The following is a 14,170-nucleotide window of genomic DNA, read 5'->3' as shown; positions in this document are numbered from 1 at the left end:
AGCAAAAGACAGAGGAAAGCCATCACTACTGAAGTAAAATGGATGTTTTAGGACGTTATGAAAGAGGTGATCGTACATGTGATATGTGGACCAGGGAGCGATTGCTACATTCAAGGTGTATTATCTCTGATAAACATTTGCAAAGCTGATAATGATTTAATGATTTGCAGGTGAAATCAACTGATAATGTTCAGATGACTGTATAGGAATTCTGGAATGCCTTTACAATAAGGGATGTTCTATGTAATGTTGAGGAGTGTTGGATGACACGGTTTATAAGACTACGCATTTTTAGTCCTACATCGAGCTTCGCTAGAAGCGTGAAATTTTAAAGGGTGAAAAACAGAGGTGCATTTAATACACCAGCGTGGTTAATACACCGGAAAATATGGTACACATTTATTATAAGGATTTTTCAACTTTTTTTTTTTTTTAAGAGTGTTACGATATCAAGATACATTTGGTCTGCTGAGGATATTTGACCTCACATTAAGCCATACTTTCATTATCACAAATATGGCACAGAGTATATTAATTCAGTTTTCTGGGTGTCGACCATATTGTATTACAAAATGCAGAAATCTAATTATGATAAAGTACATACAACAGGCATTTTTAAAGGCAATTTTCCCTGCAAGAGCGGTCTTGCGTTGCGGTCCCCATGACAATCTTCTCGATTTTGCCCTATTTTCTGCATCTCCCCTTGTTAACCCCCTTGCCCGCATTTCTTCTTCGACCATATTTAGCCAAGTCTTTCTCGGTCTTCCCCATCCTCTACTTCCTTCTACATTCATTTACATCACTCTTCTCAACCAGTCACTTTAATCCTTCCTCAACACATGACCAAACCATCTCAACCTGTTTCTCTTCACAGCATCCATCACAGGCTCTATTCCCATCATCTTTCGCAATTCATCATTTGTCTTCCTCTCTCTCAACGATACTCCGCACATCCACCGAACCATTCGCATTTCCACCCTTTCCAGCCGTCGTTGCTGCTCTACGTTCATTACCCATGTCTCGCTCCCATAAATCATAACACTTCTCACACATGCAGCATACACCTTTCCCTTCAGCTTCAACGACACTCCCCTCCTCGTCAGCACGCCACTCAGTTCCCGAAACTTCTTCCATGCACATAAAGTACATAATGAATGGTAAAATATCACATAGGACTCCAAATAAATAAACAACATCCTATGATAGCATATATACACTTCTTTAACAGCACCAATTATTCCCACCTTGTGGGGTCGGCCAAGGAAAAGCCAAGGAAAATCTTCACCAAAATTCGAATCAATTTGTCCTTGTCACACACTCCACCTGCCCAGAAACCTTTGTCCAAATCCATTTATAACTTTTTGAGATATCATGCTATAAATAGTTTTTGGCTATCTCTCAATGGTGAAGAATCACTTTAAAAATTTAGGATGTGGATCTTCACAAAAATCGAATCAATTTGTTCTTGTCACACCAAATCTGCCCACCAGGTTTCGTACAAATCCATCCACAACTTTTTGAGATATCCTAACAGACAGACAGACAGACAGACAGACAGGGGTGAAAACACAACATTCGTCCACCTTTGGTGGCAAAGGTAAAAATAGCCAGAAATGCATGCAGACCAAAAGGACACAACACCCCAGAGGCCTAACCTCCTGGGCTAGAAGCGTGTAGGTCTGCAGTGCTGGACCGCAGTGGAGTTCCAGGTATGTGGCACGGTGAAGAGGCATCTGTTGGGGAGAGTCTGCTTGGTTGGCTACTTTGGTCAGAAGTCACCGTTGCAGGGGAAGTTGGTACAGAGCTTGTGTCATCATCCTGATCAATTGCAGAACGACAAGAGAAGAAATATCAAAGATGAGATGTACTATAAAACAGAGGGTGAAAAAGTACTGGGGCACTCCACATGATTGGTATCCCTCCACCTGATATCACAATTGTTCATACAAAAAAATTGTAGTATAGGTTACCTGGATACCTTTCCTAGAAAAACCAGGTTTTAAAACTCAACCAATCATACTTTGGAAGTTGCGACTCCAGGAGGTGGGGCTACCTAAAGAACAATCAAGATGTATCATACTTTGGAAGCATTTTGCAACAACTGTAGCTTAAAAACACAGATATCTTCAAAAACGTTGCTATGCTACTTGTCCCCTTTGAACAGATCTAAAGTTTAGGAGATATTACTATGTTTTGGCCTGGATTTTCAATGCAATTCCCAAAAAACCCTTCTGAAATATCAATTGTGACATGTCAAAGTACACAAATCCATAGCCTCCTTAACTAAGATATCAACCTCCCCTGTTCACAAAGTATTTTCAATCTTAGGGAGAGTTGGTAGCTTGAATGACAATGTTACCAGATTACCAGTGTATAAGCATATTCGGAAATGAGCCGCTCAACTCCATCAATCCAAAATTTGAAGTGGAACAGTTGTAAACAAAAAAACAATGTTTTAACCAAAATTTCTTGTTTTCTCATTCTCATGAGGAATCGTTACATCCGCTACATCCATGCAACATCCTGACATATGTTTTATACTGCATCTGCACCCTGTATGTTTATGTTAAGATTTTACAGATTTAAAGGAAACTGGTCTTGGAAAGCATGCTCATATTTTATGATTGGACATCATTAACAATGTCTCAGTTACAGTAGGGGAGCTTACTGTCATGTTAACATAATGGTTGTGCATCAAATATACTGTAATGCCATTTGGATTAAACAAGAATGTCTAACAGTGGTGAGATGAACAATGATGGTTATTTATTCTCTTTAGCCCGTCCCCCACGCCGCGTGAGCCGGAGTTCTGCAATCACTTGTGTGTGTCTATGTGTGCACATTGTCGGGGCCGTAACTTTTTTACCATTTGAGATTTAGTCATCAAATTTTAAACAAAAAATAATTATGAGAATATGGAGAAGACAAATTCAGAATTTCTTCAGAAAGTCAAAAGTCAGCATCACATAAAATCATCAATTTTCATACAGTTTACCTCAATTTTAAAGAATTTGCATATTGGGTGGCTCAATTAGTTCACCACCCCCACTCCCCTCTATTTCCCACCCCCACTCCCCTCTCTTTTCCACCCCCACTCCCCTCTCTTTTCCACCCCCACACCCCTCTCTTTTCCACCCCCACTCCCCTCTCTTTTCCACCCCCACTCCCCTCTCTTTTCCACCCCCACTCCCCTCTCTTTTCCACCCCCACTCCCCTCTCTTTTCCACCCCCACTCCCCTCTCTTTTCCACCCCCACTCCCCTCTCTTTTCCACCCCCACTCCCCTCTCTTTTCCACCCCCACTCCCCTCTCTTTTCCACCCCCACTCCCCTCTCTTTTCCACCCCCACTCCCCTCTCTTTTCCACCCCCACTCCCCTCTCTTTTCCACCCCCACTCCCCTCTCTTTTCCACCCCCACTCCCCTCTCTTTTCCACCCCCACTCCCCTCTCTTTTCCACCCCCACTCCCCTCTCTTTTCCACCCCCACTCCCCTCTCTTTTCCACCCCCACTCCCCTCTCTTTTCCACCCCCACTCCCCTCTCTTTTCCACCCCCACTCCCCTCTCTTTTCCACCCCCACTCCCCTCTCTTTTCCACCCCCACTCCCCTCTCTTTTCCACCCCCACTCCCCTCTCTTTTCCACCCCCACTCCCCTCTCTTTTCCACCCCCACTCCCCTCTCTTTTCCACCCCCACTCCCCTCTCTTTTCCACCCCCACTCCCCTCTCTTTTCCACCCCCACTCCCCTCTCTTTTCCACCCCCACTCCCCTCTCTTTTCCACCCCCACTCCCCTCTCTTTTCCACCCCCACTCCCCTCTCTTTTCCACCCCCACTCCCCTCTCTTTTCCACCCCCACTCCCCTCATCTTTTCCACCCCCACTCCCCTCTCTTTTCCACCCCCACTCCCCTCTCTTTTCCACCCCCACTCCCCTCTCTTTTCCACCCCCACTCCCCTCTCTTTTCCACCCCCACTCCCCTCTCTTTTCCACCCCCACTCCCCTCTCTTTTCCACCCCCACTCCCCTCTCTTTTCCACCCCCACTCCCCTCTCTTTTCCACCCCCACTCCCCTCTCTTTTCCACCCCCACTCCCCTCTCTTTTCCACCCCCACTCCCCTCTCTTTTCCACCCCCACTCCCCTCTCTTTTCCACCCCCACTCCCCTCTCTTTCCCACCCCCACTCTCCTCTCTTTCCCACCCCCACTCCCCTCTCTTTCCCACTCCCCTCCATCCCCTCTCTTTCCCACTCCCCTCCTTCCCCTCTCTTTCCCACTCCCCTCCTTCCCCTCTCTTTCCCACTCTCCTCCTTCCCCTCTCTTTCCCACTCCCCTCCATCCCCTCTCTTTCCCACTCCCCTCCTTCCCCTCTCTTTCCCACTCCCCTCTCTTTCCCACTCCCCTCTCTTTCCCACTCCCCTCTCTTTCCCACTCCCCTCTCTTTCCCACTCCCCTCTCTTTCCCACTCCCCTCTCTTTCCCACTCCCCTCTCTTTCCCACTCCCCTCTCTTTCCCACTCCCCTCTCTTTCCCACTCCCCTCTCTTTCCCACTCCCCTCTCTTTCCCACTCCCCTCTCTTTCCCACTCCCCTCCTTCCCCACTTCCCTCCTTCCCCTCGCTTTCCCACTCCCCTCCTTCCCCTCTCTTTCCCACTCCCCTCCTTCCCCTCTCTTTCCCACTCCCCTCCTTCCCCCTCTCTTTCCCACTCCCCTCCTTCCCCTCTCTTTCCCACTCCCCTCCTTCCCCTCTCTTTCCCACTCCCCTCCCTCCATCCCCTCCACTTCCCTCCCTCCCCCCACACCCCCCCTCGCTTTCTCGCCTTCCCACTCCACTCCTCTGACTCCTCCACTCCCCTCCCTCTCTCCCCTAGCTTTCCCACCCCTCCCTCCCCTCCACCTCCCCCACATCCCTCTGACTCACCCACTCACCCACCCACACCCCTCCCTCCCCCCACCCCCCTCCCTCATCCCCTTCCCTCTCTACATGTCTGTCTATCCTTTGTCTTCCCAGCTGTAGTTCGGGCAGGAATGTGTAATTTGTTCAAGGTGCAGGTGAATGCTCGCCTACTCTTCGTGACGGACAGCAAGAGGATCTTCAACGTCCATCAACTAATGTTGGAAGACGGGGCGACCAGTTTAACGCCCATTCGAGGGACGGCACATATTGATGATTCACACAGTCTGTGAAACACCGGGATGACATTTTATAGCTGGGTCGGGATTCCCCGCTTTTACCCCCTTTGGTGTATCCAGATGGTGAGCACAACATCACGAGACCTTTCTGTCCTGATGAATCACACCAAATTTGGTCCATATCAGTCGGGTAGTTTGTGAGGAGAAGATGTTTTAGTCAAATGTTAATGGATGTACGCAAGGCCAGACACCAGGACCCACTATATGAGGTTTATTTCAGAGACATAACCTAACCATTGGTACAGGTCTGAACTATGGGATGGGGGTCACATGCCCAAAGGAATCAGCTGACAGGTTGTACCTAATCATAGACACTTAATTTTTCATTCAACAGACACCTACTTTCACAAGTGGGAAAAGAGAGATGTGGGGGGAGGGGGTCACGTGTCCAAAGAAAACAGCCAACCGGCTTTACCTCAGCATAGACACTTAATTTTTCATTCAACCGACACCTACTTTCACAAGTGGGGAAAGGGGAACAATTTTCATGAAAGGTGTCCAGGAACACAAAAAAAAAATTATTTTTGCAGTTGGTCTGGTCATGACTTTCCTTGATGTAGATGGGTTCACATGAATGAATGAATGAATTATCGTTTTAAGGCCATTTTCCCGCTAGAGCGGGGGTTAGCCTTGCGGGCCCCATGACAATCATGGTTCCCTGTTTGAAGCAATGTTTTTATGGCCGGATGCCCTTCCTGGCGCCAACCCTTGGTCGCCTCTTACGATGCGCAGGGATATCGTGTACCTATTCTAAACCGGGGTACACACCGGGATCATTCATCCCAGCAAGCTGGTACTCAATTTGCCGACCTCGGAAGGATGACAGGCCGAGTCAACCCCCCTGGTGTAAATTTAGCGATCGACTGGGATTCGAACCCAGGATCCTAGGATCCCAAGCCGGCACCCTAACCGCTAAGCCAACACCAGGTTCACATGGACGGACTCTATTACAAATACCATGCAATTAATGTGGGGGTACTTAGAATATAAGCAACATACCTCACTGTCACCTTTGCGAAGATGACTGCGGCTTGGTTTCTGGCGCTTTGACTTCACTATCAGTTGAGCACGAGACTTTTGCACCGTCGAGTCAAGCTGCTCAGTCTGTGGCAGCACCATGACAAAATCTGTACACAATCCACAGTCGACAAAAATAAAGATCGCATTCCTCAATATGATGATATCGGCATTAGAAGGAAATTGAAAAAAAAGTAACTTCTTGAGGTTAATGTCGCATTTCCAGCAAACTAAAAATTTCTATAGCTTACGAGAAAAAAAACAGCACAAGGCATTCAAGATTTAGTACACCACAATAAGCCTTCAACGACATCGAGGACAACATGGCTAGAATGTTCTAAGATTTTTTTTTTTTTTTTTTTTTTAAGCATGCAGCCCTTCTCGTAGCAGATGCACATAACTTTTGCCAAAGTGTTTGACTCTCAAGGGAAGTTGTGAATGCTTCACGATGACAATTAGCCCTGGAAAAGCTGTGACTCCATCACAGCTCAATGGTAATTTTGAAGTGAAGACCATGAGCAGGGACAGAAGTTAGCAACCAAATAGTGGCATATGCAACGAGAGTTTTGGCAGGGCCCTCAAACATACTTTGTCACATGTGTGCACCTGGGCATCCTTAGGTGGGTGCCAGGAGAAAAAGTTATCACAGAGTAAATGTGAAACTCCTTGCACAGTCTTCAAACCAAGTGAAACTATATTTAGACTAGAAAGATCAATCAGAGATTGCAAACCCTCACCAGGACTAGTCTCGTGTGGTGTTTGTGTAGTTTTCTGTCTTTGTGTGGCGTGTCGACGACGCATGGACGATAGGTATATTTCCATACAGCAGACAAACAGACCTTTTTCAATTTTATTGTATTGATTCACATTCCATTCGTATGTATTTTATAGATACACGTATTTTACTGATAGATTATTTTCGTAGTACGTACTTTATAGATTGAGAGAATTGAGAATGGGGGGCAGCAGAGGATGCATGGGGTGGACAAGATGGATGAAGAAGGAAACTCTCAGGAGGTAAAAAGTGGAAATATGGAAGGAGGAGGGATTGGAGGTGATCTGAGGTGCTGAACAGCTGTCGTAAAGGCATACAGGGAAACATGAGATTAAAGAGAATGTGGAAGTTGATTCCACAGGTGGGAAATTTCACTCATATTATGAATACATGTATTTTATAAACGCACTCACATTCTTAATAGTACGTACTTTATAGACATACACTAATAGTACGTACTTTATAGATATACACTAATAGTAATAATAATAATAATGCATTTATTTTATATAGCGCTTTTCAGGAAGCCCAAAGACGCTTTGACAGAGTGCAAAACATAACGCATAGCAAAACATAAAGACAATTGCAAAAAAAGAAGAATCAATAGGGAAATATTCAAAGCACAAAGGAGGGAGAAGGAGAGGAGATAGTCAGGGGTTAGATGCTGTGGGTTAAATGTTGAATGCAGTGTTGAACAGGTGGGTCTTGAGTGATGTTTTGAATGTGGTGAGTGAGGAGGAGTCTCTGATGGTGTGAGGTAGCGAGTTCCAGAGGGTGGGAGCAGCGATGGAGAAGGCCCTGTCCCCCCAGGATCTAAATTTGGTCCGGATGGGGGGGGTCAGGAGGTTGGTACCAGCAGAGCGGAGGTTGCGGGTGGGAGTGTGTCTGGAGAGGAGGTCAGCCAGGTAGGATGGGGCCAGGTTATGGAGGGCTTTGTAGGTCAAGAGGAGGATTTTGTACTGGATTCTCTGGGAGATGGGGAGCCAGTGAAGCTTGTAAAGGACGGGGGTGATGTGGTCACGGGTCCGGGAATGGGTGAGTAGACGGGCAGCGGAGTTCTGAATGTATTGGAGTTTATTGGTGATTGTTGAGGGTGAACCATAAAGGAGGCTATTGCAGTAGTCCAGACGGGAAGTGATGAAGGCGTGGATGAGGGTTTCTGCAGCCACAGAGGAGAGGGATGGACGGAGACGGGCGATGTTTTTCAGGTGGAAGAAGGCTGTCTTTGTGATCTGTTTAGTGTATTTGTCGAAGGAGAGGGTTTGGTCAAAGATGATGCCAAGATTCCGGATGTGAGGGGAGGTGGACACTGGGAAACCGTCGATGTTGAGGGCAAAGTTATGGGTGGACTTGGTGATGGTTATGGGTGGACTTTATAGACATACTCACACTTGAATAGTACGTACTTTACAGACATATACTTACACTATAATCATACGTACCTTATAGACATACACTCGAATAGTATGTACTTTGTAGACATATACACATACTCTACTAATATGTACTTTATAGACATGCTCGCAGTCAGTACATACACACACACACACACACACTAATACTACATACCTTATTGGCGTGTTCGCATTGTAATATTATGTACTTTATAGACATTCTCGCATTTTAATTGCACATGCTTTGTAGAGGTACTTAGATGAAAGAAATATAACGTGTAATACTGACTACTAGTAGGTGGTGTTTGTGGCCTACACTAGTACATTATGTGCAGACAGACAGACAAACGGACCCAAATGCAATAACCTCACTCCTTTAGCAAGTGTAATAATCATGATCTCTTGTGGAGAACTAAATACTAGTTTGGACGGACTGGCCTTACCAATTATAGTGGACCAATCACAGCTGAGCAGTATCCGTTCCACATCCTCTTCACTCGATGAAAGTTAACATGGAAGTAAATGTGAAAAGAGGACAAATGCAACAACCTGAAAATGCATAAATTAAACTAGACGTGTTTAAAGCTTTACATTTTAGTGTTTGGTAGAAAATGTACTTCCGTAACATACATCATATAATGTAGGATTGAAGCGATCAGCAAAGAAACCCATTTACGGCCGTCTTAACCTTCACCTTCTGATTTCTGATTGTGAATTCCAATAGGGTATGATTGACAAGCCACTTTCCCATGAAGTTGCTTCCGAAAGAACCCAAAGCCTGTACCGGAAAAAAGGAGCCATTTGGCTCGTCCTGCGTTCTATCCACATACCATTAATGTAAATTATTCATTTTTGCTGAAGGGGACACGAGGGTCATTTTTGTCCTGTGCATAAATTTAGGGAATTATTTCTTTAATTTCCAGTCTTCCACATTTTATTTGCATTTGGCATGTGGATCAACATCATTAAGAACCGAGCACATACATTATTTTAATTCTATAGATCACCTGGTGTTTGTTTGAAGGACAATATAGAGGGAGACTTGGACAAACAACAGGTGTGTGGAATGGGGGGGGGGGGGGGGGGGGGCAGCAGAGGATGCTTGGGGTGGAAAAGATGGATGAAGAAGGAAATTCTCAGGAGGGAAAAAGTGGAAATATGGAAGGAGGAGGGATTGGAGGTGATCTGAGAAGGTGCTGAACATCTGTCGTAAAGGCATACAGGGAAACATGAGATTAAAGAGAATGTGGAAGTTGATTCCACAGGTGGGAAAACAAGAGGAATGAATGAGTGGAGGTGAGCAGTGATCCTACAGGTAGTTTCAACGGAAAGGGGTTGAAGGTGGACAGTGTTTGCATTGCAGAAACCTGCGGAGGAGTGGAGGGATAAAGTACAGACATAAGAGAGGATGCAAGACCAGAAACGAGGTGGTGGGAGAAGGAATGATCACCATCTGCGATGGCGAAGTGATAGGCCCATAGACTCAGCTTCAGTGAAGGAGATTCCAATGATTTTGATGACCTTGGTTTCCACGGCGACGAGCATAACGTTATCTCATTATAACTATAAATATTTATTAGAAAGCTTGTTCAAGCTATGTGCTCGCTTGACCATTTCATCTCTCCAAAATCACTGGCATCTGCTGCGCAAACTCCACAAACACCGAATCCATTTTATTCCTAATTCACTTAGCCGACGCAAATTTGTTCCTGATGTACATCGTAGTTTTTATTGTGAAGAGATGTGTGGGTGAACGCGAATGTCCGCATCGTTTGCACCATAGTGGGTACAATTTTAGACGAGGGCAGCACAGTATATTTTTCAGCAATTTTTTTCACTCCCCCCCCCCCCCCCCATTTCCACCTCCCCCTCCTCCATGCCCCCTGTTATCACAGTAAGCTGGTACTCATTTTTTTGCGACCTCGAGAGGATGACGGGCTGTGTCATCCCACCCGGTGTTATTTCAACCGAACGACAGGGGCTCGAACTCAAGACCCTAAGATCTCAAGCCAGCCACCTTAACCGTTAAGCCAACACGAGGCTTTCATACAAGGTGTAAATCTGTAAAATTACTGGTTTACGAAGCTACACAATACGCAGGAGAATTTCATACTGTCGATAAAGTTCATATGCTCAGATAAGTTGCACAATAAGCTGGAGATAAAAAATTGCCAGACCTTTCCCCAAATGTTAAACTTGTGAAGATTATTTTCTCTGAGGAAAGACGTCGCTGCCATAGCGAGGGTACAGCAAAAATCAGCTGGTTGATCCCGGGCCCAGCTAGACTAAGCTATGAGAAGTGCCTGAAAGAGACAAAACTTTACACATGAGAAAGGATTGATTACAAGGGGATCTCAGAGATGTTTACGACAATGAATAGACAAAACAAGAAGACGTCATGCGGAGCACGATACTTGCAAAATCCGCCCCCCACCCCAAAGAAAAAAAAATTCCATTGATACAGCAAATTGTCCATTTCATCAAGATTAAAATTGACAATCTTGATCAAAGCTCGGGCCAATAGGAAGAAAAGTGATGATTTTTCAGACGAAAAATGATGATTTTGGAAGTTGACCTTGAGTTGAACTTTGACCTTTTGACCTCAAAAATAGTTAGTTTCCCTATTTAGTGACTCAATGTGCAAATGCTGTTCAATTTTCAAGTCAATCGGATGAAAATTTAGGATTTTAAAAACTTGGTCTATGTTGACCTTTTGGCCTATGTTAACCTCAAAAATAGTTGGTGGTTGAATTCAGTGACCATATATGTAAATCCTCTTAGAATTTCAAGTCAATCAAATGAAAATTGGTGATTTTAGAAATTCGGCCTATGTTGACCTTTTGGCCTATGTTTAACCTAAAATATAATTTGTGTTTGAATTCAGTGACCAGATATGCAAATCCTCTTCAAATTTCAAGTCAATCGGATGAAAATTGAGGATTTTAGAAATTTGGCCTATGTTGACCTTTTGGCCTATGTTGACCTCAAATATACTTGGTGGTTGAATTCAGTGACCAGATATGCAAGTCCTCTTCAAATCTCAAGTCAATCGGATGAAAATTGAGGATTTTAGAAATTTGGCCTATGTTGACCTTTTGACCTATGTTGACCTCACATATACTTGGTGGTTGAATTCAGTGACCAGATATGCAAGTCCTCTTCAAATTTCAAGTCAATGAGATGAAAATTGAGGATTTTAGAAATTTAGCAAAGTTGGTGACCTTTGGCCTATGTTGACCTTTTTACCTTTTGACCCCAAAAACAACAGGCTTCTTGCTTTTGGCCAACTCTACCATTTGGTGAAGTTTCGTGAAGATCGGTTGAAAATTGTGACCTGTAAGCCGGTGACAAACAAACAAACAGACAGACAGACAGAGAACCACAAACGCAACCGACCAATATGTGAAAAATCTTCGATTTTGCAAGTAATAAACGCAGAAGAGTTCTTCAGCAGAAGGGGCCACAGTTTAACAGCAAAGAAGAGAGTAGGCACGTGGTAAGGCAGGAGTCTTTCACTCAGAGTAGTGAATGAACGGCATGATCTCGCTGCAAGTGTAGTGCCAGTGGATAATTAGTGGATAATTGACAGTAGAGCCAGTGTAGTGACAGTAGAGCCAGTGGATAATTTAAAAATTGAGCTGGATAGGTATCTGACAAGAGTGGGAATTGCAGGTGTACTGAGAAGAGGAAGGAGAAGTAGTAGAAGCAGAAGTAGCAGAGGAAGAAGTCGAAGAAGAAAAAGAAGAAGAAGAAGTAGTAGCAGTCAAAGAAGTAGTAGAAGAAGAAGAGGAAGAAGAGGAAGTAGTAGAGGTCGAAGAAGTAGTAGAAGAAGAAGAAGCAGAAGTAGTAGTAGAAGGAGTTAGTAGAAGAAGAAGAAGTAGTAGGAGAAGTAGTAGCAGAAGAAGAAGTATTAGAAGCAGTAGTAGTAGTAGAAGAGGCGGGGTAAGAAGAAGAAGAAGAGGAAGAAGTAGTAGAAGAAGAAGAAGTAGTAGAAGTAGTAGCAGAAGAGGAGTAAGAAGAAGTAGTAGAAGTAGTAGAAGAAGAGGAGTAAGAAGAAGAAGTAGCAGAAGAAGAAGAAGAGGAGGAGGAAGAAGAAGAAGTAGCAGAAGAAGAAGAAGAGGAGGAGGAAGAAGAAGAAGTAGTAGAGAAGAAGAAGAAAAAGAAGTAGAAGTAGTAGAAGAAGTATTAGAAGAAGAAGTAGTAGTAGTAGTAGTAGTAGTAGTAGTAGTAGTAGTAGTAGTAGTGGCAATAGAAGAGGGAAGAAGAAGAAGAAGAAGAAGAGGAAGGGAGGGGCACCCTTATACAGACAATTGTCTCATAGCCTGTTCCTGCATTTAATTTCCTTGTAAATGATTTCAAATCTATTTGTTTTGTTCATGGATAAACAACAAAATTCCTTCCAACATGTCATCACGCACACAAACAGTTTTTGCATTCCACACTGCCTCATCAGTTACACTTTTAAATGTCATCGAATGTCTTATCCTTTACAGTTGCACTCTTGATCTCAAGCACGAGAGGTGCCATTCAAATTTCTCTACTCATTTGTCATTTTTGTTGTTTTTGTCGATTTGACGAGATTGAAACTCATGCATGTCATGTCAGTGTACGGGCCACAGACAGAGAAGCATTTGTTCAGGGACGCACTGGAAGATAATTGGAATGGTTGAGCTGGAAATGATGGGCATCTCTGGTGACTTCACCGCTCATGTGGGAGTAGTCGAGACAGGTGAAGAGTAGTGTGTTGGTCGATTTGGATGGGAAACAAGGAATAGAGAGGGTTGAGATCTGGTGGGGCTAGTGGTGAGAAACGGTTTAGCCGTAGCTGGTTCTTTCTTGCACACGTGAGAGACCCACAAGATTACATGCATGAGTCGACGGCACAAGACGGAATTGGATTTGTTTTTGGTCAAAAAGCAAGAGCGGCGGAGGATTAAGGACTGCAAGAAGGTGGCGGAGGAGTATGTCACAACTCGTCACAAACCTGTGATGTTTGTTGCATGCATGCAGAGAAAGAGGGAAGCTAAGTGCACCGGGTTGGAGGGGAAAGACATATGTGTACCTAGGTACAACGGTGACCGGTAATGATACTTCAGAGGCGGAGGTACGGAGGACAAAAGGAGTGGGTGTGAATACATGGAGGGAAGTGTAGTGGTTAATTGAGGATATGAAGATATTGAGGAAGTTTGAAATGGAAAATCCTAAGGTCGTGCATAACGCTGGCATACCTATCTGGTCTGGACATGGTGTCACTCAAAGAGCAGCAACAAAAGATGTGTGCAAGATCAACTGGGTCAGCAGATGATTGTGGTAGTGAAGAGGGTGGAGAGGAGATTGGTGTGCAACTGAACTTTAAGGGAAGATTGTTAAAGCACCAGCTGAAGTCGGCAGGGCATCTGGTGCAGATGGAGGAAAAGAAACTTCCGACGACAGCAGATCGGTTGAAATTGTGAGGCAGTGGAAAAATGGCAAGGCGTTGTTATGATTGGAGGGTTGTGCGAAGAGGGATGTCAGAAAGCTGGAAGTGGATAGAGAGTGGAGAGAGATGGCTGGTGATCGAGGGCGGTGAAGGAGTGTAGTGGACAGAGCAGAGCAGCCGCTCAGCACCAGTTGGCCTCACCTCACGTAAAGGGATTCGGAGGAAGAACGAGTTTTTCTCATGGGCTTTAAGATTTTGTTTGAAATAACAGGCATTATTTAAGAAATGAATTGACTGATTGATTCTGCATATAAGTCCTCATAGTACAACTAAAAATATTTTGGATAAATAACTGATGTATTTATCATATACAATCGTGTC

General features: G+C 44.5%; 1 protein-coding gene across 6 annotated transcripts in view; it reads right to left on the bottom strand.

Moving 5' to 3' along the window:
- LOC137431810 (uncharacterized) overlaps positions 1 to 14,170 on the bottom strand; it is a 368,459-nt gene that overhangs the window by 91,464 nt on the left and 262,825 nt on the right. For all 6 annotated transcript variants that reach the window (XM_068123528.2, XM_068123531.2, XM_068123532.2 and 3 more), the window contains exons 10-11: positions 6,184 to 6,311; positions 1,656 to 1,818 (exon numbers count right to left, since the gene is read on the bottom strand). In XM_068123528.2, coding sequence (XP_067979629.2) covers positions 1,656 to 1,818; positions 6,184 to 6,311 — 291 coding nt within the window. The remainder of the gene's footprint in view (positions 1 to 1,655; positions 1,819 to 6,183; positions 6,312 to 14,170) is intronic.

The sequence above is a fragment of the Myxine glutinosa genome, chromosome 7, assembly GCF_964187855.1.
Source record: "Myxine glutinosa chromosome 7, kmMyxGlut1.1, whole genome shotgun sequence".
NCBI lineage: Eukaryota > Metazoa > Chordata > Myxini > Myxiniformes > Myxinidae > Myxine > Myxine glutinosa.
The sequence above is the reverse complement of the archived record's forward strand: the minus strand, read 5'-3'. Positions and strand labels throughout refer to the sequence as shown.